The sequence below is a fragment of the Erpetoichthys calabaricus genome, chromosome 2 (assembly GCF_900747795.2).
Source record: "Erpetoichthys calabaricus chromosome 2, fErpCal1.3, whole genome shotgun sequence".
Classification (NCBI taxonomy): Eukaryota; Metazoa; Chordata; class Cladistia; order Polypteriformes; family Polypteridae; genus Erpetoichthys; species Erpetoichthys calabaricus.
Genome location: NC_041395.2, coordinates 146,415,572 through 146,440,419, shown reverse-complemented (window position 1 = coordinate 146,440,419; position 24,848 = coordinate 146,415,572). Strand labels below are relative to the sequence as shown.

General features: G+C 39.5%; 1 protein-coding gene and 1 long non-coding RNA gene across 4 annotated transcripts; one reads left to right on the top strand and one right to left on the bottom strand.

Annotated features, from left to right (window-relative positions):
• Nucleotides 1-140: 140 nt before the first annotated feature.
• Nucleotides 141-24,370, bottom strand: LOC114643588 (lysosome-associated membrane glycoprotein 3). 3 transcript variants are annotated; one of them, XM_028792159.2, is made up of 6 exons: nt 23,999-24,370; nt 21,739-22,049; nt 21,378-21,497; nt 7,850-7,928; nt 2,583-2,753; nt 141-402 (listed from the first exon to the last, which is right to left on the bottom strand). In XM_028792159.2, exons 1-6 carry the CDS (start codon nt 24,030-24,032, stop codon nt 266-268), a joined length of 852 nt encoding a protein of 283 aa, XP_028647992.1. In that variant the 5' UTR covers nt 24,033-24,370; the 3' UTR covers nt 141-265. The 3 variants fall into 3 exon arrangements, with proteins under 3 accessions (XP_028647992.1, XP_028647999.1, XP_051779951.1); XM_028792166.2 differs by having other exon boundaries at nt 21,739-22,046; XM_051923991.1 differs by lacking the exon at nt 23,999-24,370 and having other exon boundaries at nt 21,739-22,355.
• LOC127526854 (uncharacterized) lies at nt 4,271-4,655 on the top strand. Its single transcript, XR_007934292.1, has 2 exons — nt 4,271-4,433; nt 4,471-4,655. It is a non-coding gene; the product is annotated as an uncharacterized LOC127526854 (long non-coding RNA).
• Nucleotides 24,371-24,848: the final 478 nt, after the last annotated feature.

Sequence of the window (24,848 nt, the reverse complement as noted above, 5' to 3'; positions counted from 1 at the left end):
TCATATTAAGATAATAATAATGGGGTTATTACTCAGATTACCTTTGTTAAAGAAGTGCAATTGTTTCTTTTAAGTTTGTACATTTATTTTATTTGAATTGATTGCATAAATGTTTAACATTCAATGTAAACTAACTAAACTTAATTCAAAATGTATATTTTATTTGTTGAAGATGAAGATAACACACATGAAAACCCTTTTTCAGGTATGATGAGCCAGGCAGGATTCTTCTTGCCATTAATGGCAAACCTTTTCCTTGCTTATTTTACAAAGTTTGATAGCCTCTTCTGTGCTCCCGATTCATCAAGTATATCAAAAGGATGACGAGGGTTACTCCAACCAAACATGCTCCCAGTATTAGCAGGATAATTCTTTTTGTTTCATCGATGGCACATTCTTGCACTGTATAAAGAAAATAACCATTATACTGTATGTAAGGTGATTCTTACTGCTAGCAGAGTATGTGTGAGTTCAAATTAGCTAAAACATGAGCAGATTTACAATACTGTAGATTTCAGAGATCTCTGTAAGTTGGTTATGGTGTGTAGTTCTTTCTATAGGTTATGATTGGATTTCTTTGTGGTGTGAGGTGCATACAGTATCAACCATTAGAGACAAAAAGAGGAAAAAAACTTATTAGGTAGCGCATTGATAAGCAAAAATGTTTGACTTCAAAGTATAAAGCTGCCAAGTTGAATAAAGCCTTTCTGTCATATTGCAAGTATGCACAATACAGTAACTGTAAAATGATTATTCTACTAATATATAGGATAAGCAGTTCAAAACAGTACCAACTATGAAGCATTCACTAGGAGGGTAACTTCAATCAAGGAAGGATAAATCATTTGTGATGAATCGCCCTTTCTGATTATGCAATTCTCAAAGATTTGTAAAGGCAAACCCATTGGAATCAGTAAGATCTTTAGGAAGGGCAAGAACTCTACTCAGGTGACTACTTCAGGAGCATATATAATAGTGAGACAGAAACTTGGTCTAATAAGACCTGACTTGAAGTTCATCATGGCTGAATTTAATAGTAAACTGATTTCCTGCTTTTCTATTCTGATCACTGTTTGTGTATCATTTATACATTCTCACAGTGACTGCAAATGTTTCTTGTGTTACTCTGTTTTCTTTCCACATCTCAAAGAACAGTAAAGTGTGAATTAATTGGCTTGGCCAGAGTGAATGTGTGAATAAGCTTGCTTCGTGACGTCTAGAGCCGATTTCCTGCCTTGTTTCTAAACCTGATGGTGTAAGTTACTACTCCTTTAGACCATTGTGGCCACCGGGGGGTACTCCAGCTCACCAAACACCCAAGACAGACAGGCTCTGACACAATTATAAAATAAACAAGAGGATTTATTGTGGGAAACTCTTCACTGGTAAGCTTTTCCCACAGTACAAAGCACAGTATACAGCACTCAGTAATGCTGACTCTGACTTCAGGAGTTGAGGCAGCCGGCTTCTTTTATGCTACACCCAAAAGAACTTCCGATGTTCCAAAGCTGTACCTCAGAAGCAGTTGTGGGTGAGGTGAGAACCTGAAAAATTAGGGCTCCCCAGTCTCTGCAGCAACCCTGGCAGCTCCTATGAACCCAACAGGGCTGAGTCCAAGAACACCAGTTCCCATAATGCCTAGTTGGCTGCCATCTAGCAGTCTTGGAGAGACAATGCCCCATGCATGCTGTCTCCCCCTTTCCTTCCATCTTGAGTGTGTCCCAGCTGGGTAAAGATGCCGGCTGTCATTCACATCCTATATTGGAAAATGTAAGCTAAAACAATGAATGGATAGATGAATGCTTATATATAAATGTGTATGAAATGTCAATAATATGTACATACTGTACATATATGAATTGTTGTAGACAGAAAATCTGGGCTAATGTAGTATTTCTCAGTCTTGATCTTGGCAATTTCTCTGTGTGTGCTAGTTTTCTGTGCTGCAGAGGTCCTAACCATTATCACTTTGGCTGTGATTACAATAGTGATAAAACTTCCTTTGACACATTGGGCTCATCATCATCATCACAAATCAGCACAATGTGCTGTGTTAAGGAAGTGGAGAACACACTCTTTTCTGCAACAGAAAACACTCACCGGACTTCTGCAGTAAGGCAACAACAAATAAATATTTCCAAAAACTCAGTTAGGAGATTTATCTCATTAATCTCCAGATTAAGATTGACCTGTCATCTGTTGTTTCATTTAATCCATTGAGGAATTACACTCATCTATGAAGTTCTGCATAGTGCTGAGCAGATTTCCTATAGTTACTCTACTGTAGCTGTATATTCTAGTTTATTTCTGTCAACATATAATTATTTTACATTTTGTTGTCCTCCAAATCCTTTTTGACAACAAAGGCTAAATATTGTCATTAAAAACAAACTCAAAAGTTATACTATACTATACTATTTGCTTGATCTCATTTTAAAAGTTATTTCAGTTTCTAACACTTAATATCACTTTGATTGGATGTCTTTTGGGTTTATGTTTTCTAACCTAAGTACTTCTCAGGATAGACTTAGAAAGGACCCACACTAGTGTTTTATTAGGAAGTCCAAAATGTTAATACTTACCCTCTCCAAAAGAATCATTGCTTATATTAAATGCCTGGATCTGCATGTTAACAGTTATAAGCTTGAAGTCATTTGTAAATGAAAGTATTTGTTGGCTGTTGCACTTGTATGATTTACCAATGGCAGTTTCAAACATTCTGGTGTTGTTTATTCTTCCATACATTACTGCTTCTAAAAAACAAAGTATACAGGCAAAGACAATGAGGAGTCAACATTTTAATCAGATCTAATACCAATAGACATAACAAATAAAAACAGAAAGAAATTTAAAATATTACATTAATAAGGTATAAAGACAGATGTTTCAATACTTACCGGTATATTAAATAACTAATTTGCCTATTTTCTGAATCACCAGAATAATAATGTATAAATATGATTCACTTCAACTGACATGCTCTTAGCACTGCACACTTTTAAAAATACAGTACACTACCAGTCAAAAGGTTTAGAACACCTCAGTATTTCCAGTTTTTCTTCAGATTTAATCAGTTGATTTGCAGTGAATGACCTACACTGGTGAAAAGCTAAGCAGTAAACTACCAGAGGTTTAAATTTAAAGTTAATGTTAGCACAAACTGAAACAAAGGAAATTTCAGAATATTACAAATGGGCCTTCTTCAGGGAAAAACTAATAGGTTACAACCTGTAGGATGTGATAGAACGTGAGATTCACAGCATGAATGTGCAGCTGACAGATCTGCAGAAATTGCATGATGCAATCATGTCAACATGGACCAGAATCTCAAAGGAATGTTTCCAACATCTCGTGGCATCCCAAAGTGAAGAACGAAAGGAGGTCTTACCCATTATTAATATAGTTTTCCTAATAATTTGCTTATTGAGCGTACATATCTACAGATTTAAATTTTATATAATATGATGAAAGCTGGAATCACCTTGTCAAGATACTAAACAGTACTGCAGACACCCTCTGCTGGCTCTAGCAGTTAGATATAAACAGGTACAAAGTGGTACATGTTTCCAGCTGCATATCTGTAGTCTCACATGAAAAATAAAACTTTTAAAAGATGCCTTCTTGATCATGAAAATGTCCCATTATGGTGCTCAAGGGGAGAAGAACCCTTGTTTTTGTAAACTTCTGTTTCTTTTAGAATTCATGATTGAATTCTACTGAGCCCTGCTACCCTGAGGGAACACTTTCTTGCTGAGTGCTGTTTTTACATACTGCTATATTAGAACAATCTGGACAAGAATAGGCCATTCAGCTAAACAAAGCTCGCCGTTCCACTTAATTTTTCCAAAATATCATCAAGTCCAGCTTTGAAGTCCTACTGTCTACCACATTACTGTACTTGGTAGCTTATTCCATGTGTCTATGGTTCTCTGTGTGAAAAAAAACTTTCTAATATTTGCGTGAAATTTACCCTTAACAAGTATCTAACTGTGTCTCTGTCTTCTTGATTAATTCATTTATTTTGTTAGATCTTCTGTCCTGTGCATCTGATGGTTTCCCTGTCTTTCCCATCCCTATCTTACAGTCATGGCCGAAATTATTGGCACCCCTGGAATTTTCCTTGAAAATGCACCATTTCTCCCAGAAAATTGTTGCAATTACAAATGTTTTGGTATACAAATGTTTATTTCCTTTATGTGCATTGGAACAACACAAAAAAACAGAAAAAAAGCCAAATCAGACATCATGCCACACAGAACTCCAAAAATTATTGGCACCCTTTCAAAATTGTGGGTAAATCGTTATTTTCAAGCATATGATGCTTGTTTGAACTCACCTGTGGCAAGAAACAGGTGCTGGCAATATAGCAATCACACCTGAAGCCAGTTAAAATTGAGAAAAGTTGACTCAACCTTTCTGTTGTGTGTCTGAGTGTGCCACACTAAGCATGGAGAACAGAAAGAAGAGCAGAGAATTGTCTGAGGACTTGAGAACAAAAATTGTGGAAAAATATCAACAATTTCAAGGCTACAAGTCCCTCTCCAGAGATCTTCATGTTCCTTTGTCCACTGTGTGCAACATAATCAAGAAGTTCACAACACATGGCACTGTAGCTAATCTCCCTGGATGTGGACGGAAGAGAAAAATTGATAAAAGACTGCAACGAAGGATAGCCTGAATGGTGGATAAACAACCCCAATCAACTTCAAAATATATTCAAGCTGTTCTGCAGACTCAAATCTGAGAGACCTTGAGCAGTTTGCAAAAGAAGAGTGGTCGGAAATTCCAGTTGAGAGGTGTAACAAGCTTGTTGATGGTTATAGGAAGCGCTTGATTTCAGTTATTTTTTCCAAAGGGCGTGCAACCAAATATTAAGTAGAGGGTGCCAATAATTTTGTCCAGCCTGGTTTTGGAGTTCTGTGTGACATGATGTCAGATTTGGCTTTTTTCTCTGTTTTTTTGTGTTGTTCCAATGCACATAAAGGAAATAAACATTTGTATACCAAAACATTTGTAATTGCAACAATTTTCTGGGAGAAATGGTGCATTTTCAAGGAAAATTCCAGGGGTGCCAATAATTTCGGCCATGACTGTATACTGTAGGTGAATTAAGCTTAGGAGTGCAAGCACTGAAATCTCGTCAAGTGTGAAGTCTGTTAAGCAACACAAAACCCACAATTATGAATTACATACAAATAGATTATAAATATAGCTTTACAAATCTGAGCTCTGTAACAAAAAATAAACCACAGCATTAATCATGATCCTTTAAACACATGGTGGCCACGCTAACAATGGTAATTAAATTCTGGAAGGAAGATGGAGAAGAGAGTTGTTAATAATTATCTGCAAAGGTTTCTTTCAAAATCTGAGCAGTAAAGAAGCAGTCAAAGAGGTGATGTAAATATAGAAGAGCTTCAAAGGTGCTACAGTCATGTGATAAAGTATGTACAACATTAAACGCTTTTTATTTTAATATACGTGGACATATCAATATTTGATCTTCATTTAAACAGTATTTATAGATAAAGGTGGTGAAAAGTCAAGCAAAATGACACCTTTTATTGGCTAACTAAAAAGATTACAATAAGATTACATCTTGCCTGGAGAAGACAGCCTGAGTTAGCTTGCATATTTTAATCTTTTTAGTTAGCCAATAAAAAGTGTCATTTTGCTTGACTTCTCACTATATTCATAATGGCTAACATGGTACAACACCCTAGTACTATAGATAAAGGTGATATAACAAACATCATGCCACATTTACAATTTGTACTCCATTGTATAATTTAAATAAACAGAAATTTGAATTTTGCATGTGGAAAAATTAAGTACAACCCTACATATATCAGTGCATCAAATACCTAAAATTGGTGTGCCACATGCATTGTGGATGATTTGGACATTATTAGAGAGGATCTTGGAGGAGCCAGTTTGGTTTGCTCCTTGTTGTCGAAATGTGTGTTATTACCATGCCTAGATCAAAAGAGCTGCCAGAATTATTTGGCCTCAGTACCAGAATCCATGTTTGATGAAAGGCCAAGACATCATTTGACCAGAACCATCTGGTACCAGTTATAAAGCATTATGGTGGAAATGTTATCGTTTTGGGCTACTTTGTTGCATCAAGGCCTGGGTAGCTGTCCATCACAGAATCCATTATGAATTCTTCATTGTGCTAGTCTTTCTCAACCTCGGTCCTGAGGACCCACTGTGGCTGCAGGTTTTTGTTCCAACCAGCTTCTATTTTTAATTGGACTCCTGGGCTAATTAAGTGATGAGTTATTTCCCAAGTTCTGTGTTTTGGGAACAATATAGAAATTAGAAAACTAAGTTTAGTTAAAAAGAAAAAAAATATATATATATATTAAAATGTACCAAGAAGTTATATGTGAATAATGTATTTTTTTCTTTTTAACAATATTTTCATCTTGATTTTCATTCTACTTTTCTAGGTGTTCTAATTGTTTATTTAATCCATTATTTATAATTAGTGGATCTGATGCTAAAGTAGCTGCAGCCTTTGCTTATTCAGTGTTGTTTGCTAGTGTGTCTGATCTGCTCATTTTTAATTCTTATTAATAAGATACAACAAAGGGGAAAAACTGCACAAAGAAAGGGCAAAATATGATGAAATCAACAAAAGAGAATTAAGCATTTAAATCTATAGCAAAAGCAGAAATATTTCTAAATGTCTTATAAATGTAAAAATCATGCTGCTGTGCTTTTCTGAATGTAAGATAAAAGAAAAATAATACCAGCTAATTAAATGATTAGGAATCTGGTTGGAACAAAAACCTGCAGCCACAGGGGTTCACCAGGACCGAGGTTGAGAAACACTGTGAAGGTGCTTGAGGATAATGTGAGACCATTTGTAAGAAGACTGAAACTGAACCAAAAGTTGATCTTACAATATGATAATGACCCTAAACCTACCAGTAACTCTACCAAGAAATGATTGAAAAGAAAGAAATGGAGGGTTCTGGAACAACCAAGTCAAATGCCACGTTGTAATCCCAGCAATATACTATGAAGGGATTTCAAACAGGCTATGCATACAAGATATCCTTCAAACATTACACAACTGAAAGTATTCTGAATTTTTCTCCCACTCAGTTCCAGAGACTGATAGAGAGTTATAGGAAACATCTACTTGAGTTTTTTTTTCTGCCAATGGGAGCAATCCCAGCTATTAGAGCTAAATATCTATCTATCTATCTAAATGTGTACTTACTTCTTAAAACCTCAAATCTGGTCATTTTCTGTGTGGAATTTGCAAGCTCTCCCTGTCAATAAGGGTGTATTACTCTAGGAGTTCAGTTTTTCTCCACACTCCCAAAGATATGCAGGTTATGATGATTGTCTCTCTGTAGAAGGTGTGCTTGAATGAGCCTTGGGGTGAACTAGCACTGTACCTCTGTCTAGTTTGTGCTTTGCAACCCAATGAGGCCAGGATGCACTTTGGTCCCTTATGGCCCCAAACTGAATTAAGAGGGCTTGAGACTATAGTGTTACGCTACAATACTATACTAGAGAAATAAATATTAAAATTAGCAAAATCTCAACAAATGAACCTGGAAAGATATTCAGACTGGTGTGGAAATATACATCCACACGATCATTCTACTAACACAACAGATATTTCAGTATGTATGAAGGAAACGGAGGGTAACAGTCTGGAAATCTGGAAGGGTCATATAGGAATATAACTAAATTAAAATTTCTAAGATATAAATTACTTCTAAATGACACTTACTTGGTGAGAAGTGTCATAAGCTTTTCAGCCTTACATTGTAAAACTCCTTAGAAAGTGCAAGAAACTAGAAATGACAAGCAAAGGCAAACTTACTAGCACCTTGAATCTTCTCTTGCACAGTTAAAATAGTCACCATAGCATTAATGTCATTCACATAATAATACGATCCATTCTGTGAAAGAAACAAAAATAACTTTTAGACATTGTGTTTTTTTTAATGCATATCAAAACAGATTATGAAAATTACATGAAGGATCGCATGCAACATACTGTGCATCATGTTCCTCTTGATGTCTCCTCAACTCCACTCAAAATATCATTTGAAGCCAACATTTGTAAATCATTACTGAAGTAATCCAACAAAGTAGTAGAATTTCTTTCCATCACACGGGAGCTCATTCCTTGTTGTAGTCATAGAGGGTGGTATGATGGCTCACCAGTTAGCTCTGCTGCCTCCCAGCTCCAGAGTCCTGGTTCTGAGTGCAGAGCTCGCACTTTTTGCCTATTCTACTTGGGTTTATCACCTGGGTTACATCTTCGAGATGTATGTTAAGTTAATTGGCAACTCCATGTTGGCCCTATATGAGTGGATGTGGGTGTGTGTTAGTGTGTCCCCTGTGATGGACTATTAACACACCCAGGTTTGGTCGTCACGCTAAACTCACCTGCCAGCCTGTGCTGGATAATGGTATTAGGAAATGGATGGATGAATGGATAAAATTACAAAGATGTGAGCAGGTGACATACACTTCCTCATGCATTTGCAGCAGATACAGACATGGGGCTCAGAGGTGAACAGAAGTTTGTTCCAGTCTCATTTTTTCACAATAATATGATGGCATTCTGCTAGTCTAACATACTGATTACATACTATACTGAAAATTCTTTTCACACTGATGTACTTTACTAAGTTTCAAGGCTATGGTCAATCACATTCTTAATGATAATAATGTACATAAATGCTTTAGTGAATTTTTAGGGTATCCCAATGTTTGTCACAGTATGCTATGCTAAGTGAGGCAGTTGTGCAAGCCATTGTTCTACCATATCAACCCAACACCCTTAGTGTTTATTTGTTTTACTAATATTTTTACCTTAAATTGTTTTCTTTTCTACATACTACATTACCTTCTTCATAAAATATCATTATCAAGCCTGCTTCATGGGTGTCCCACCAGCACAGGGTGTCATTCTATTGTAAGGCATCCACCCATACACACACAGGGCCAATTTGGACTCATCAATGAGCCTAACACACATGTGTTTGTGAGGGGAGCAAAAGTTTCCAAAGTTAAAAACACAGACACAGGAAGTAGGGCCAAACGACAACAGCCAGCTGCAGGAGTCAATCCTAGGGTGCTGTATTCATGAAGCTGCGTCATTACCAACTGCTGCATTGAGCCTTTCTACTATCATTTTCATCTCACTAAAGCATTTTGAAGGGATGAATTGTTTTCTAAAGCCTCTAAAGGGGAAGATCTCTTATGATTGAGCATTCTGATCATAATAAGTTAACCCAAGTAGAAAGAATGCAAAGCAGTGATCATTTAAAGATGGACAATATTTTTATCATACAAGCAAAATGAAAGATATCCAAACTCTGGAGGAGAGATCTATGTGAAAGTAATGTTTACTGTGGGCAAGTCACACCACATCTTGGTGACATATATCCACAGAAACATAAATAACAAAGCCCAGATAAAAAGATAGGGTTGATTGCTGCTGTGTAAAACATATCAGTGCTTTCCTCTTACTTACTGTGGCATTACAAGAAAGAAGCCTCACCCCTGTGCTAATAACAACTTAGGAGAAAATGTGATGGTGTGTCTTAAAAGTCATAATTTTTAATTAATATTCAGTTAAAGATAATCAGCTCCCTGCTTACTCACAAGAACCCTTTAGCTCTTAATATCTAATGGGGATGTTAAAGTTCTACTCTAGTCTAATGAGGACTTTTTTTTTGCTCACTGCCTTTTCTGTCTCTGCTTTCCCCAACACTCTTTCTAAAGATATTAGATGATATTACTGGCACATTTATTTTAGGTGTCATAATTAAAGTTACCTCTTACATTAGAGAATCATGATAGTTGTTTCTTTCCAGTATGCCATAAAATGTTAGAATTTTACGAATATCCTTTTAGGGTTTGTGAGTGCAAGCTAGGGCTGCCCAGTCACAACATAAACAGCTGTTACAGTCTAAGAATTACATTTAACAAGTCTTTAGGGGAAAAAAATAAATGAAAGAAAACAATGTAATCGATTTCATCTGCTGCTCAAACCAGAGTCTTTATATTTGTATTAAAAAAAAAACTAGCTTACTTCTAATTGAAATGCATATATTATATATTGTCAGACATGCAGGCTTGGAGAGCATCCTCAGGGCTCTAATGATGTAAAGATGATAGGGTTAGAGAGTGGATACACTTGGTTATTGATTTCTTCCCCATTTTTACTGGTAGAATGGAAGACAATCCCCTGGAAGACTTGCGGCATTATTTTGTTCAAGACTCAGAAGCCCCAATCTTCCACCCTGCCACACATTTAAGAGATCGAGGAACAGAATATCAGCATTCATTCTGAAACCTGTGACCGGGGTAGGCAGAACTCTGACTTCAGAAATGCCTCCGCTTAAGGATATTCTAGTCTTGGACCATAATGGTCCTGAACCTTTCATTTTGTTGTTGGCAGCTAGTTTTTTCCGTTTTGGACATTAAAAGGGGATCAAGGATTTCTCCATTCCTTTATCTTGTTCCTTTTGTCTCCTTACAATATACAATGATCTTACAATATATTGGCATATACAATATACAATGTATTAACATAAAATTATCTTTTTAAGGCAGGGAATATGGGGGTCAAAAAAGGTAAAAGGTTTCAATAAACTTGACTATAATTAAAAAAAAAAAAACCCTCCTTCAACCGCCACCTTATCGTGGTGGAGGGGTTTGCGTGTCCCAATGATCCTAGGAGCTCTGTTGTCCGGGGCTTTATGCCCCTGGTAGGGCCACCCAAGGCAAACTGGTCCTAGGTGAGGGATGAGACAAAGAGCGGTTAAACAAACCTCCTATGATGAAAAACAATTTTGGACGGCGTTTTCCCTTGCCCGGACGCGGGTCACCGGGGCCCCACTCTGGAGCCAGGCCTGGAGGTGGGGCTCGATGGCGAGCGCCTGGTGGCCGGGCCTGCACCCATGGGGCTCGGCCGGGCACAGCCCGAAGAGGCAACGTGTGTCCCCCTTCCCATGGGCTCACCACCTATGGGAGGGGCCAAGGAGGTCGGGTGCAGTGTGAGTTGGGTGGTGGCCGAAGGCGGGGACCTTGGCGGTCCGATCCTCGGCTACAGAAGCTGGCTCTTGGGACGTGGAATGTCACCTCTCTGAAGGGGAAGGAGCCTGAGCTAGTGCGCGAAGTTGAGAGGTTCCGGCTAGATATAGTCGGACTCACCTCGACGCACAACTTGGACTCTGGAACCAATCTCCTTGACAGGGGCTGGACTCTGTACCACTCTGGAGTTGCCCCCGGTGAGAGGCGCCGAGCGGGTGTGGGTATACTTATTGCCCCCCGACTTGGAGCCTGTACATTGGGGTTTACCCCGGTGGACGAGAGGGTAGCCTCCCTTCGCCTTCGGGTGGGGGGACGGGGTCCTAACTGTTGTTTGTGCATATGCACCGAACAGCAGTTCGGAGTACCCACCCTTTTTGGAGTCCCTGGAGGGGGGTGCTAGAGGGCATACCTTCTGGGGACTCCCTCGTTCTGCTGGGAGACTTCAATGCTCACGTGGGCAATGACAGTGAGACCTGGAAAGGCGTGATTGGGAGGAATGGCCCCCTCGATCTGAACCCGAGCGGTGTTTTGTTATTGGACTTCTGTGCTCGTCACGGATTGTCCATAACGAACACCATGTTCAAGCATAGGGGTGTTCATATGTGGCACTTGGCACCAGGACACCCTAGGGCTCAGTTCGATGATCGACTTTGTGGTCGTGTCGTCGGACCTTGCGGCCACATGTCTTGGACACTCGGGTGAAGAGAGGGGCGGAGCTATCAACTGATCACCACCTGGTGGTGAGTTGGCTTCGATGGTGGGGGAGGATGCCGGTCAGGCCTGGTAGGCCCAAACGTGTTGTGAGGGTCTGCTGGGAACGTCTGGCAGAGCCCCCTGTCAGAAGTAGCTTCAACTCCCACCTCCGGCAGAACTTCGACCATGTCCCGAGGGAGGTGGGGGACATTGAGTCCGAATGGGCCATGTTCCGTGCCTCTATTGTTGAGGCAGCTGACCGGAGCTGTGGCCGTAAGGTGGTCGGTGCCTGTCGTGGTGGCAATCCCCGAAACCCGTTGGTGGACACCAGCGGTGAAGGATGCCGTCAAGCTGAAGAAGGAGTCCTAACCGGTCCCTTTTGTCCTGTGGGACTCTGGAGGCAGCTGATAGGTATCGGCAGGCCAAGCGGAATGCGACTTTGGTGGTTGCTGAGGCAAAAACTCGGGCGTGGGAGGAGTTTGGGGAGGCCATGGAGAACGACTTTCGGACGGCTTCGAGGAGATTCTGGTCCACCATCCGCGTCTCAGGAAGGGGAAGCAGTGCAGTGTCAACACTGTATATGGTGGGGATGGTGCGCTGCTGACCTCGACTCGGGACGTTGTGGGTCGGTGGGGGGAGTACTTCAAAGACCTCCTCAATCCCATTAACATGCCTTCCAATGAGGAAGCAGAGCCTGGGGACTCAGAGGTGGGCTCCCCCATCTCTGGGACTGAGGTCACCGAGGTGGTCAAAAAACTCCTTGGTGGCAGGGCCCCGGGGGTGGATGAGATACGCCCGGAGTTCCTCAAGGCTCTGGATGTTGTAGGGCTGTCTTGGTTGACACGCCTCTGCAACATCGCATGGACATCAGGGACAGTGCCTCTGGATTGGCAGACCGGGGTGGTGGTCCCCCTCTTTAAGAAGGGGGATCGGAGGGTGTGTTCCAACTACAGAGGGATCACACTCCTCAGCCTCCCTGGAAAGTCTATTCGGGGGTCCTGGAGAGGAGGGTCCGTCGGATAGTCGAACCTCGAATTCAGGAGGAACAGTGTGGTTTTCGTCCTGGTCGTGGAACAGTGGACCAGCTCTATACCCTTAGCAGGGTCCTGGAGGGTGCATGGGAGTTTGCCCAACCAGTCTACATGTGTTTTGTGGACTTGGAAAAGGCATTCGACCGTGTCCCTCGGGGAATCCTGTGGGGGGTACTCCGAGAGTATGGGGGTACCGGCCCCCCTGATAAGGGCTGTTCGGTCCCTGTACGATCGGTGCCAGAGCTTGGTCCGCATTGCCGGCAGTAAGTCGAACCCGTTTCCAGTGAGAGTTGGACTCCGCCAGGGCTGCCCTTTGTCACTGATTCTGTTCATAACTTTTATGGACAGAATTTTTAGGCGCAGCCAGGGCGTTGAGGGGGTCCGGTTTGGTGGGCTCAGGATTGGGTCACTGCTTTTTGCAGATGATGTTGTCCTGTTTGCTTCATCAGGCCGTGATCTTCAGCTCTCTCTGGATCGGTTCGCAGCCGAGTGTGAAGCGGCTGGGATGAGAATCAGCACCTCCAAATCCGAGACCATGGTCCTCAGCCGGAAAAGGGTGGAGTGCCCTCTCAGGGTTGGTAGCGAGATCCTGCCCCAAGTGGAGGAGTTCAAGTATCTCGGGGTCTTGTTCACGAGTGAGGGAAGAATGGAGCGCGAGATCGACAGGCGGATCGGTGCGGCATCCGCAGTAATGCGGGCGCTGCATCGGTCTGTCGTGGTAAAAAAGGAGCTGAGCCGCAAGGCGAAGCTCTCAATTTACCAGTCGATCTATGTTACTACCCTCACCTATGGTCATGAGCTATGGGTAGTGACCGAAAGAACGATATCGCAAATACAAGCGGCTGAAATGAGTTTCCTCCGCAGGGTGTCTGGGCTTTCCCTTAAAGATAGGGTGAGAAGCTCAGTCATCCGGGAGGGGCTCAGAGTAGAGCCGCTGCTCCTCCGCAACGAGAGGAGTCAGATGAGGTGGCTCGGGCATCTGATCAGGATGCCTCCTGGACGCCTCCCTGGTGAGGTGTTCCGGGCACGTCTAACCGGGAGGAGGCCCCGGGGAAGACCCAGGACAAGCTGGAGGGACTATGTCTCTCGACTGGTCTGGGAACGCCTTGGGATTCTCCCGGAAGAGCTAGAAGAAGTGGCCGGGGAGAGGGAAGTCTGGGCATCTCTGCTCAAGCTGCTGCCCCCGCGACCCGACCTCGGATAAGTGGGAGACGATGGATGGATGGATGGATAATTAAAAAACGGAAGAGACCTGGGGCAGACCCAGGACATGTTGGATGGATTATAATGCATCTGCCTGCTAGCCAGGGTGCATGTTGGAATTCTCCAGGAGAAGATGAAAGACGTTTCTAAGGAGTCTAAACAAGATAAGTGGGGCGAAAATGATGATCTATTATATAAAAAAATCTTGGGACAAGACAAGACTTTTTCAGAGAGACAAGATGAGACATTTTCAGAGAGATAATTTCATGTCCCGTGAGACAAGACTTTGTGTCAAGAGATGAATTGAAAACCTAACAGGTGCAAGTAGGGGCGGAAATAAAAGACAAACAGTAGAAGAAGAAAAGACAAAGAGTAGAAGACAAAGTAGAACGTCGTAAAAAGGTTCAAAAATGTTGGCGTGATACACATGCATTCGATAGTCTAAAAAAAACTGATAGTAAAGATAGCATTACTGTATTTCTAACAAATGGAACAGCGAAAAGAAATCGAATACATGGACATAGGGGATATGACAGAGCTACTACAAGTTTAATTTCAAAAAAACCACAATTTGGTCAGGTTTATATTCATGATCATGAAGAAGCGATGCAACATAGAATCGAAAGAGTTACACAAACAGACGTATTTGAAATTCTACAGCCAATAATGGATACAAATCCATACATCCAAAAGTATCGCACTTAACACAAAATCTATCTGAAAGACACGGACAAAGAAGTTTTCTTGGATTTCTATATGAATCCGAAAGATCACGCTTGCATATATAATAAACCAACATGTAACGAATTATCAGCGATAATAGTTTTGAAAGACGGAGATATCAAAAACAGAGTTGATATTTGTGTTTATCCAAAGCGAAGCATGATTCGTCACAAGTGGCAGATCCGGGAAATGACTAGTGCTTAGGGCCCACACAGGGGTTGGTGAGCGAAGCGAGTAGGGGGCAGAGCCCCCTAGTTATTTTAAAGTAAAATTTTGCATTCAAGCATTTCCAAAGTATGTACCAAAGTAAATGGCATTTCCAAAAAATGAATTTACATGTAATATGTAAATTAATAATATTCCTGAAAACAGTTGTTAGTGAGAAGGACCCCTAATAAATGATGGATGTGGATAATAACTAGCCAACATATATATATTTAGATCTATGCACGGTAACTTAATTGGAAACTCTTAAATTGGCCCACTGTGAGGGAGTCATTGCAATTGCTTTTTGTAAGGAACTGACACTCCTTCCAGCATTGTCCCCTACCTTGAGCCTGATACTGTCTCCACGGGCTATGGCATCTTGGAAACTTGACTTGAATGACTGAGTACAGTAAATAGAAAGGCAGAGAAACTATGGCTTCACTTTCCGTTACTTCAGTACCAAATAATTATTTTGAACAGACTGTATTACAACACCTTTTTAGATGCATACCAGTGTAAGACTATTGAGAAACAAGTTACTTATTCAGTTTAAGTCAACTCAACTTATTCTTTTTAAGCATATTTCTACAATAATTACAGTATATAAACACAAAATATACTGCTGAAATATAAATAAAGAAGTATCATGCAATAATAAAAAATTTGCACATTGTCATTAATTTCACTATACTAGTGTGTTTACTATGACTAGAATAAAGCGAAAAAAACTATGACTATGACTAGTAATACTAGGATGATGTGTTTGTTTCTTCTACAGTAGAGACATGGCCACTCCAGTAGAAGAACTATAGCCATATTAGATAGATACTGTAGACAGACAGACAGACAGACAGACAGACAGACAGACAGACAGACAGACAGACAGACAGACAGACAGACAGATAGATAGATAGATAGATAGATAGATAGATAGATAGATAGATAGATAGATAGAAATGTACACACAAACGAGAGGGTATATTGAGCAGATGGAAAGAGCATCTTTGAGAGGCTGATGAATGAAGAGAATGAGAGAGAGAGAGAAGGTTGGCAGATGTGGAGATAGTGAAAAGGGAAGTGCAACAGGTTAGCAAGGAGGAAGTAAGGACAGCTATAAAGAGGATGGAGAATGAAAAGGCTGTTGGTCCAGATCACATACTGTACCTATGGAAAAATGGAGGTGTTTAAAAGAGATGGCAGTAGAGCTTTTAACCAGATTGTTTAATGGAATCTTGGAAAGTGAAAGGATGCCTGAGGAGTGAAGAAGAAATGTACTGGTAATTATTTTTAAGAATAAGGGGGATATGCAGAGCTGTAGTAACTACAGGGGGATAAAATTGATGAGCCAAAGCATGAGGTTACGGGAAAGAGTAATGGAAGCTAGATTAAGAAGGGAGGTGGTTGAGGAGACCTTGGAAAGGTGGAGATATGCTCTAGGGAGGAGAGGAATGAAGGTCAGTAAGAACAAGACAGAATGCATGTGTGTAAATGAAAGGGAGGTCAGTGGAATAGTAAGGAGGCAGGGAGTAGAATTGGCGAAGGTGGATGAGTTTAAATACTTGAGATCAACAGTACAGAGTAACGGAGATTGTGGAAGAGAGGTGAAAAAGAGAGTGCAAGAAGGTTGGAATGGGTGGAGAAGAGTGTCAGGAGTAATTTGTAACAGATTGATCAGCAAGAGTGAAAGGGAAGGTGTACAGGACAGTAGTAAGACCAGCTATGTTATATGGGTTGGAGATGGTGGCACTGACCAGAAAGCAGGAGACAGAGCTGGAGGTAGCAGATTTAAAGATGCTAAGATTTGCATTGGGTGTGACGAGGATGGACAGTATTAGGAATGAGTACATTAGAGGGTCAGCTCAAGTCAGCTCAACGGTTGGGAGACAAAGTCAGAGAGGTGAGATTGCATTGGTTTGGACATGTGCAGAGGAGAGATGATGGGTATATTGGGAAAAGGATGTTAAACACCTGTTTGTATTACCTTGCGTAAAAGTCACAGTCAGCAATGTGATTGCGCTCACTCACTCTTATAAGCCAGACAGGTATAAAAATGGTTCAAAAAACTTCTCAAAAATAATGTTTTAATTAAAACTACCCATGAAATATATTGCATCATTTGTACCTTCAACAGTCTGATTGTTTAATGGTAAAGAGTAGCTCCAGAAAAGCTGACAGATTCTGTTATACTGTAAACAAATTATTTTTTTTTTTAAATGTAAAGCTCCAGACCAACTGAATTTCCCATTCAGCAATAATAGCTGGACATAGAGTACATGGATATTGAGTTTAAAGCAGATAATTTTTTAATTCTAAACTTTTGCAATTTGAAAGCCTCCTTTCAGTGATTTAATATACATACAACTCTTTGCAGCTGCAATATAAACATATGGCAGATCTTCATCTGATATGTAAATAAATGCCTGGCAAGCAGATATAAATATTTATGCCATTATTAAAAACATGATTTAATTAAAACTGTCGATGAGAAGTGTAAATGCCCTATGAACTTCCCTCAACCCAACTAGAAAAAGAAGGAAGTGAAGGTTTTTAGTCTGCTTTTTCAACTAACTCACATTTATACCAGAGGCCAGATCAGTGTGTAGAATTTGGCATAATTTCTGAATGCAACCTGAGGGGCTGCTTACCGCTGGACTATGGTTACCTGCCACTGTTTGTCCAAGTAAACAGAGAGTTTCAGTGCTAGAAGCAGGTTACTCCTAGCAAGTACATTTCAATGATTGCATGTCTGCCAGGCTGTTACCTTATATGATTTAATGCTTTCTATATATGTGTCTTTACTTTAGGTATATTATGGTTTGCAGTTCACATATTACAAACTAGTAATAAGCTCTAATCACAGTAAAACTTCTTTCTCTGCTTGTAGCTTTGCAATATTTTCTTGTGAAAGGTTCTAAAATATCAACTAATTGAAAAGAGGAGACATGATACTTGTAGCAAACACCTAAGAAACAGCTCATCAATATAGTAAGTAGATAAGTGTCACCAGTTTAAAATAAAGTCATTGATTTCAATTGGAGGAACACTACTGCTGGGACCATTTGCCCTGTATCATTCAGTAGGTGTCGCCAGCTATACTTCTCCTTTTGCCCTTCAAATCTCTTTTAGAAGAGGGTTAGGCAACCATACCAACAGATAGTGGAACATAACATGTTTGCACCCTGGTCACTACTGGATAGCAGGTGCATGTAGATCCTGGCAGTGTCCTGTCTGTCCCAACAGGACAGTAAGAGTCACATATGCCAGTGCCTACCTCTTTTTTCTTTTTAGGGTTTCACTAACCTCCTGTCTTTTGTCACACTTTTTAGTCAAGTCCTATTCAGCCAGGCCCCTTAACAATACAGACATATAGATAGATAGTTTATTGATCCCAAGGGAATCTGAAGATATATACTACAGATATGAAATAGTATTCAGCTTCTTCAGATCTGACCTCTCAGATATGTAAAAGTATCAGAACACTTTTGCATTGCTGCCACACATGTCCATCAGATCACCAAAACTAGACTAATAAACATTTCCTCGCTATTTTCAGAGCAAGCTGATTTTTATTTCATTTATTGGTCAGTAAGAGAAGCTTACAAATGACCAAATGGGACCTAGGCATTTTCTCAGTAATGTGTAATAAATTAAAATTGTTGGTGTAACTACAGCTAGACAAGAATGCATTAAAGACCAGTTAAAACAAAGCAAGGGATATTCATGTGAAAAAGCTACTTCAGGGAAAATATACTTATCTGAACTTTTTACAAATTACAGAAAATAACTACTAGCTTTTTTGTTTTCCTACAACTATGCATCCTTCCATTCATTTTCTAGCACAGATTTTCTTTTCCTTCTTTAAAAGGACCATGGAAAGCCAAAGCCATGCTTGGCAGCATCATTTTCTGAGAGCAATTTCTCTTCTATAATAAGGCATCAAGCTAAGTAAAGAGGTGTGAACCACTGTTCACCTTGACTGTGTAAGTACTTACAAGAAGTGGGAAAACACATTATTCTGACATGAAAAAAAAAAGAAAATTAATTTAATTAGTTAATTCATTCATTTTAATCCTGTTTATTTCAATTAAGGGACATGGTGAGCAAAGCATAAGATGAATGGCAATTACCAGCCCTCGATGTGGATTACAGGGCAAAAGCAAAGTTATATCTTAACATAATCATGGTAGGATAAATTAGTTTAATGAGATATTGAGGTACAAAGGCTGTTAATGAGAAACCATTCAATTGCACATTGTCTGTGCTAAAACTATATGTAACGGCCTATATAACAGATTAAAGCAAAGCTGAAAAATATTTTAAAAACCCATTAACACTGAATTTATTAGCGTAAGGCATTTTTCCAAATTATGTAGTATACAGAGGCAGAAGACTGCTACATTAGAATTCGAGAAGCACTTGACTGATGTACTTCAGACTTCTCTTTGTGAAAAAGCTCTGTTCTGAAATTTCTTCAACCTTCAATAGGCACTAATTTCTGAATACACAAACTCACCCATGCATGTTGTTTGTAGATTTGTACACACAAAAATTTCATTGCACTCTGTATATGTAACAATTATGATCCCAATAAACTTATAGGATTCATAATCCTAGTCCAGTGTCACATGGGACCAGAGTTTCTCCATGTACTGTTGAATGCAAGCTGGAAACTAATCTTGGATGTTGGGCCAGTCCATCGCAGAGGCTCTTTACAAACATACTATGTCACCCACAATTTAGAGCAGCCAGTCTACATGACTTGCATATCTTTGGAATGTGGATGGAAACCAAAGTACCAAGGGAGAACCACATGAACACAGGGAAAACATGGAAATGCCACATAGGTAGTGACGCTGTGAGGCATCAATGCCAACCAACTGCACTATGCTGCCATGGCAGCTTAGAATATTATAGAAAATTTGATTATAAAGATTTTCATTTCTCATCATGCTTTTGTTTGTAGTGTACTACATGCTATATGTTACTTGTCATAGCTCATAACTTCTAATGTAATAATTGTTCAAATGTGACATGTTTGTACCTAAGTAGTCTGTTATTGGAAAAACAAGCATTTCTTGCAGGAGGTTTTGACTGTATATTTTAAATGAATATATAAGTTAAAGAAAAAAACTTTAATAACTTCTGTCTTATTTACATAACTGTGTAGTTAATACAAAAAATATTCATGTCATCATGTTACCATGGGCTGCAATATAAAGCTTCAAAACTGGGACTACAGTACACTCAGTAAATGTGCACATAGACATGTTTAAAAGAACACTTTTGATTCACAGATTCATAATAACAAGAGAGCTAAACATTTGTCACAAGTACAAGAACAGAAGCTACTGTGGTGACATATCTAACTTCCTTTGAAAACCACGTGTGTCATTTTGAGGAAAAAAAAAAAAAAAACGAAAACTCCCAGCGCATTCACATCTGGCACTGCATTAAAACGAATGTATCTGAATTACAATATTGCACTAACAGTCAGATTTATAAAGCTAATATTTGAATGTAAATCTCAGTGTCACCTTATACATCTTCTTGAGCAACGCAACTCATAATTTAAATTACATTAGTCTAAAAAGACAAAAAAACAAGTGTCATTAATTTAAAATCAGTGATTGTAGCATGGTAGGACAGTGGTTAGTGCTGTTCATTGCTTATTTAGAGTTTGCATGTTCTCCCTGTGTTTGCAGGGTGATTCCCAAAGACATGCATGTCAGATTAATTGGTGATTCCAAACTGGCCAAATGTGGGTGTTTGAGTGTGTAAGTGAACATTGCAATGGGCTGGCATCTTGTCCCAGGCAGTATCTGGTAGGTGCTCGGTGTTGCCAGGATGAGCTCTGCTCCTACTACCCCTTCTTTCCGTCACCCTATACTAGATTAAGCGGGGTTGTGAATGTGAGGGTATGGTATACTCGATTATTTTAGTCCTGAGCAATCTCAGGGATGTGCTGGTTAGCATTGCCAACCAACTGGGCATTTCCTCTCGGTGGTTGCATGTGTTCTTCCCCCAGGCCAAACACTTGGCATCTGTTTAATTTGGTTTCAGTTGCCCCTGATGTAAACATGTTTACGTGTGCCCTCATATGAGCCAGAATCCTCTGGTGCAGTAAAATTTCCATAGTGCCTTTGTACTGATGCTGTTGTGAGTTCCTGCTATCTGAACTCAAGAGTCTGGTACACTTCATAGGAGTTTTCTATCAGTGATGGTGGGGTTTGGGCAGAAAGTAAAAGATTAGATATAGTGGGTTATTAGAGGTAGTATGAAGTTGTTAGACATAGGATAAGATACCTTTATAATATGAGTCAGACATCAGTTCACCTTGTGGACCTCCTTGTAATACACAACCTGAAACAACTTGTACACTAGGACTATTTAGAAAAGCACAAGCCTAAATGTTTTGAAGTAATGAAAATGTACTGTACCTACCATAGCAAACGTGAAAGTAATAAACCCTCCATTGAAGCATAATGACAACACCGATGCATTTTTCCCACATTGGCTTCTTAAACTTGCATTACCAGAATTAATGTTGTAATACGTATTTTTCTAGCAGTGGACAAAAGAAGAAAATTAATAATTAAAACACACATTATATGTCTGGACTTAATGCATTTTTGCATAATTCATATCGTGCTGTAACTACAGCTGTCTTTGTTCAAAGTAAAATTTCATTGTATAATTATATTATTAGCATTCATGCTATGGAAGAGAGTTCTTCCACAGCCTCACACCAAGCACAAACTGCTCTTTTATAGACATAAGTGCAGGTGAATGATTTATTTCTTACCTTATTCCTCACTATTAAAAACTGCAGACCCATATCTGCTTTGATGCATACTTTGTGCTGTTTGTCTCTTATAGTATATTTCCCTTGTTTTGGACTAGAATTAGACACATGTTGCTCCAAGGTGTGAGCACAGGGGGCTGTAGGTTTCAAAGCTGCTGCTGATACAGTTCCATTTGCAGAAGTCGGTGTATGCTTGCTTGGTGATACTGTGGTATGGGGGTTTTTCACAGTTATTTCATTGCACGGCATGATGGATGGAGGTGTCTTATTCTCAGGCCTCTTATGTGCACTTCCTTTGTTTGTCTGAACTGCTTTTAAAAAGTCAAAATGGGAAATAAAATGTTCAAAAAGCAATATTTTATTTAATAAAGAAGTAAATATAGCCATTGAACAAAGGAATAACTTTTTTAACTCACCATGTATTATCTCAGGTGGCTGTTTTTACAGCCCCTCTGTACTTTGTTCCTTTTTATCTCTCCTGGTTATGTTTTTATTTTTACCTTTCCTACCACCCCCTCGCCTGCTTATTTGTAATATTTTCCTTCAATTTAGACACAAACTTCATGAAGGCACTACAGCTGGATAATAATTTTCCTGACTTTGTTTCTGTTTTTCTGCATGTAATTTCCCCATTCCACATATGTATTGTAATAGACACCTCTAAATATATATATATATGAGCCATTGTGTCCATTGAAATGTGTATGTATACATTTCAATGGTTACAATACATAATAAGCATTGAATGAAGGAACAGTATAAGAGGAGTTGAAATGATGGGTAATAACAGATGCAAATTAGTTCAAATTAGGTTAAAATCAAATTATCCATATCTGTATATGTTAGCAGTTTCCTTTTAATTTTAGAGTCTTGAAGAGCAAGCAACAGCAGCATCACCTGCTGGGAGGATCCATTCCTATACTGGATACCAGTGTATCAAAGGGTACACTCAAGAATACACCCACATTGACTTATTTTGGATGAAACAATTAACCTTTATGAATTTAAATATGTAGGCGTCTAAGCACACTGACAGGTCCCCTGAAGCAAAAACACTGTTTTTAAAGGTTTACGTCTATCCATAATGATATTTTAATGATCCATGAGTTCAATAATAATAAGTAGTTGATTTTACATGAAAATCTGCAATCAGTATGATTAAGCATAAAAGATGCAGGTTACTCATATGCTGAAAAAAGAACGGTTAGAGACACAATGTCCGGGGGTGTTACTTCCATAAGGTGGCAGGTGAAGGCTGTCCAAAAGGAAACTTTGTAGCTCTAACTTTGGTTTCTTTTTTCAGTTTTATCTTTTGGCTTTTTTCAGATGCACAGTGCAACAGACTTATTCTGTATTGAAATAAAATGCCTTTTCCAATCTAACTGCAAACTTTGTAGAACTTACAGAAAGCTATAATTGTTTAATAAAATTATGGCATAGTCTTTTATATGAAATGGATTACCACCTTACAGTTGAGCATGGGTAACTACTAGATAGTCATCATATAGTGTTACTCACAAAGAAGCCATGATCACACTGATGAACTGGTTCCACCCTTAACCATCAGCAGAAGTCAAGTGTGAGGGAGTTTCCGTTGGTATTGACAGACAGAGTGGCCAGAGAACGAGTAGTTTAATCCATTCACTTCGACCATGGTGCACATACGGTATACGGCGTCCACTCACCATAGCTCAGGCAGTTATTTTACACCACACATTTTTTTTTAAAAAATTGAGTGTTTTCTAATAGTGTGATTTCAATACACATCAACTCAAACCCTTTTCATCTCGGTGCAATCACTGCGAGATCGTTCACAGCGTTAGAAATGATAGTCTGTCAGGGTGCTTCATAAAGGGATCTGGCGGGCAAATTATTTAAAGAATGCAATTGTGCAGAATGGAAAGTAAATAATAATAATAATTTGAAAAGGGTAACGAAAAACTTGACTATCGTAAAAAAAAAAAAAAAACACCTTGACGATGATCCGAGAGTTTATTGCTAATTACTCCTTGATTGATTCCAGTCTTGCATCGGCATATGCTTCGGACCCCCGGACTCTGGAAGGGCAATTAGACGTGACAGTGCAGTCTAAGAGCCGATGTAATTAATAGCTATGGAACTGTTCATTGGCTTCCTGAATCTAAAAGGCATTTTATTTGAACTATTCATATGTTTACAGCAAATGCAAACCATTATGCGCATCGTTCTAGTAAGTGAATATTAAACAATTTTAAACGAATATAGACCGACAAAAACTTACCTGATAAGAAAATGATGAACACGAGCAACTTCATGAGGGCGAACAACAACGTATACTCGCAGCACGCGGAAACTGGCGTAATAATGAAAGCGAGGAGAGAGATGCTTCAAGAGGTGTTGAGTTTAACTGATGGTTACTGCCTGCTTCTTTTGTACCATGTTCGCTACCTGTCAACGCTATGATGCGGCTTCGTAACCGCAGTTCGCTTTTTTGTTTTACTTATATTTGTAGATAGACTGTATGAGTGCGTTTATGTATTGAACAGTCATGACGCACCGGTTGAAGTTTTAGGACCTACCGTACATTTAATAACTTATCCGTCAGTATTCAAACCAGCTTGTTTTGGATCGTGGAGGGCCGGAGCCTATTCCGACTGCACCAGGAGTAAGGCAGGGGACTACATGCTTGGGATGGTAAATATGAATTATTACATGTGTGATTCGTATAATGTTGCACAACTTTGTAATTATTATCATTATTACTACCAAGTTTTACATTCAGTTTGCATATATACTTAACAATTAAAGGACTGTCCGGAAAAATGCAGGTGAAATGATCGCGTTTTTCTTAGGTTAAAAAGTACAAAACTGATAAGTATTTTCTAATACAATTGCAATTAAAACTTTGTAAAAATGTGCATAATATAAGGTTACACTGCGATACGTATTACGTAAATTGTACTTTGTTATTAGTTTTTATATATACGGGGCGTCAACACATTGCAGTGAACCGACACACACACACACACACACGGTCAATTTAGAGTTGCTAAAGTTAGTTAACTCCTTCATTTGTGTCCGGTGTCCTTTCTCCTTGGTATCTGTGGAAAAACAAAAGGGAAAAAAAAAAA

Coding starts and splice junctions, on each gene's coding strand:
- LOC114643588 (XM_051923991.1), bottom strand. CDS start 22,125: ATGGCTATATTTACTTCTTTATTAAATAAAATATTGCTTTTTGAACAT. Junction 2,754..7,849: donor AGAGAAGATTCAAGGTGCTA/GTAAGTTTGCCT, acceptor TTTGTTTTTTAG/AAGCAGTAATGTATGGAAGA. Junction 403..2,582: donor CAATGATTCTTTTGGAGAGG/GTAAGTATTAAC, acceptor TTCTTTATACAG/TGCAAGAATGTGCCATCGAT.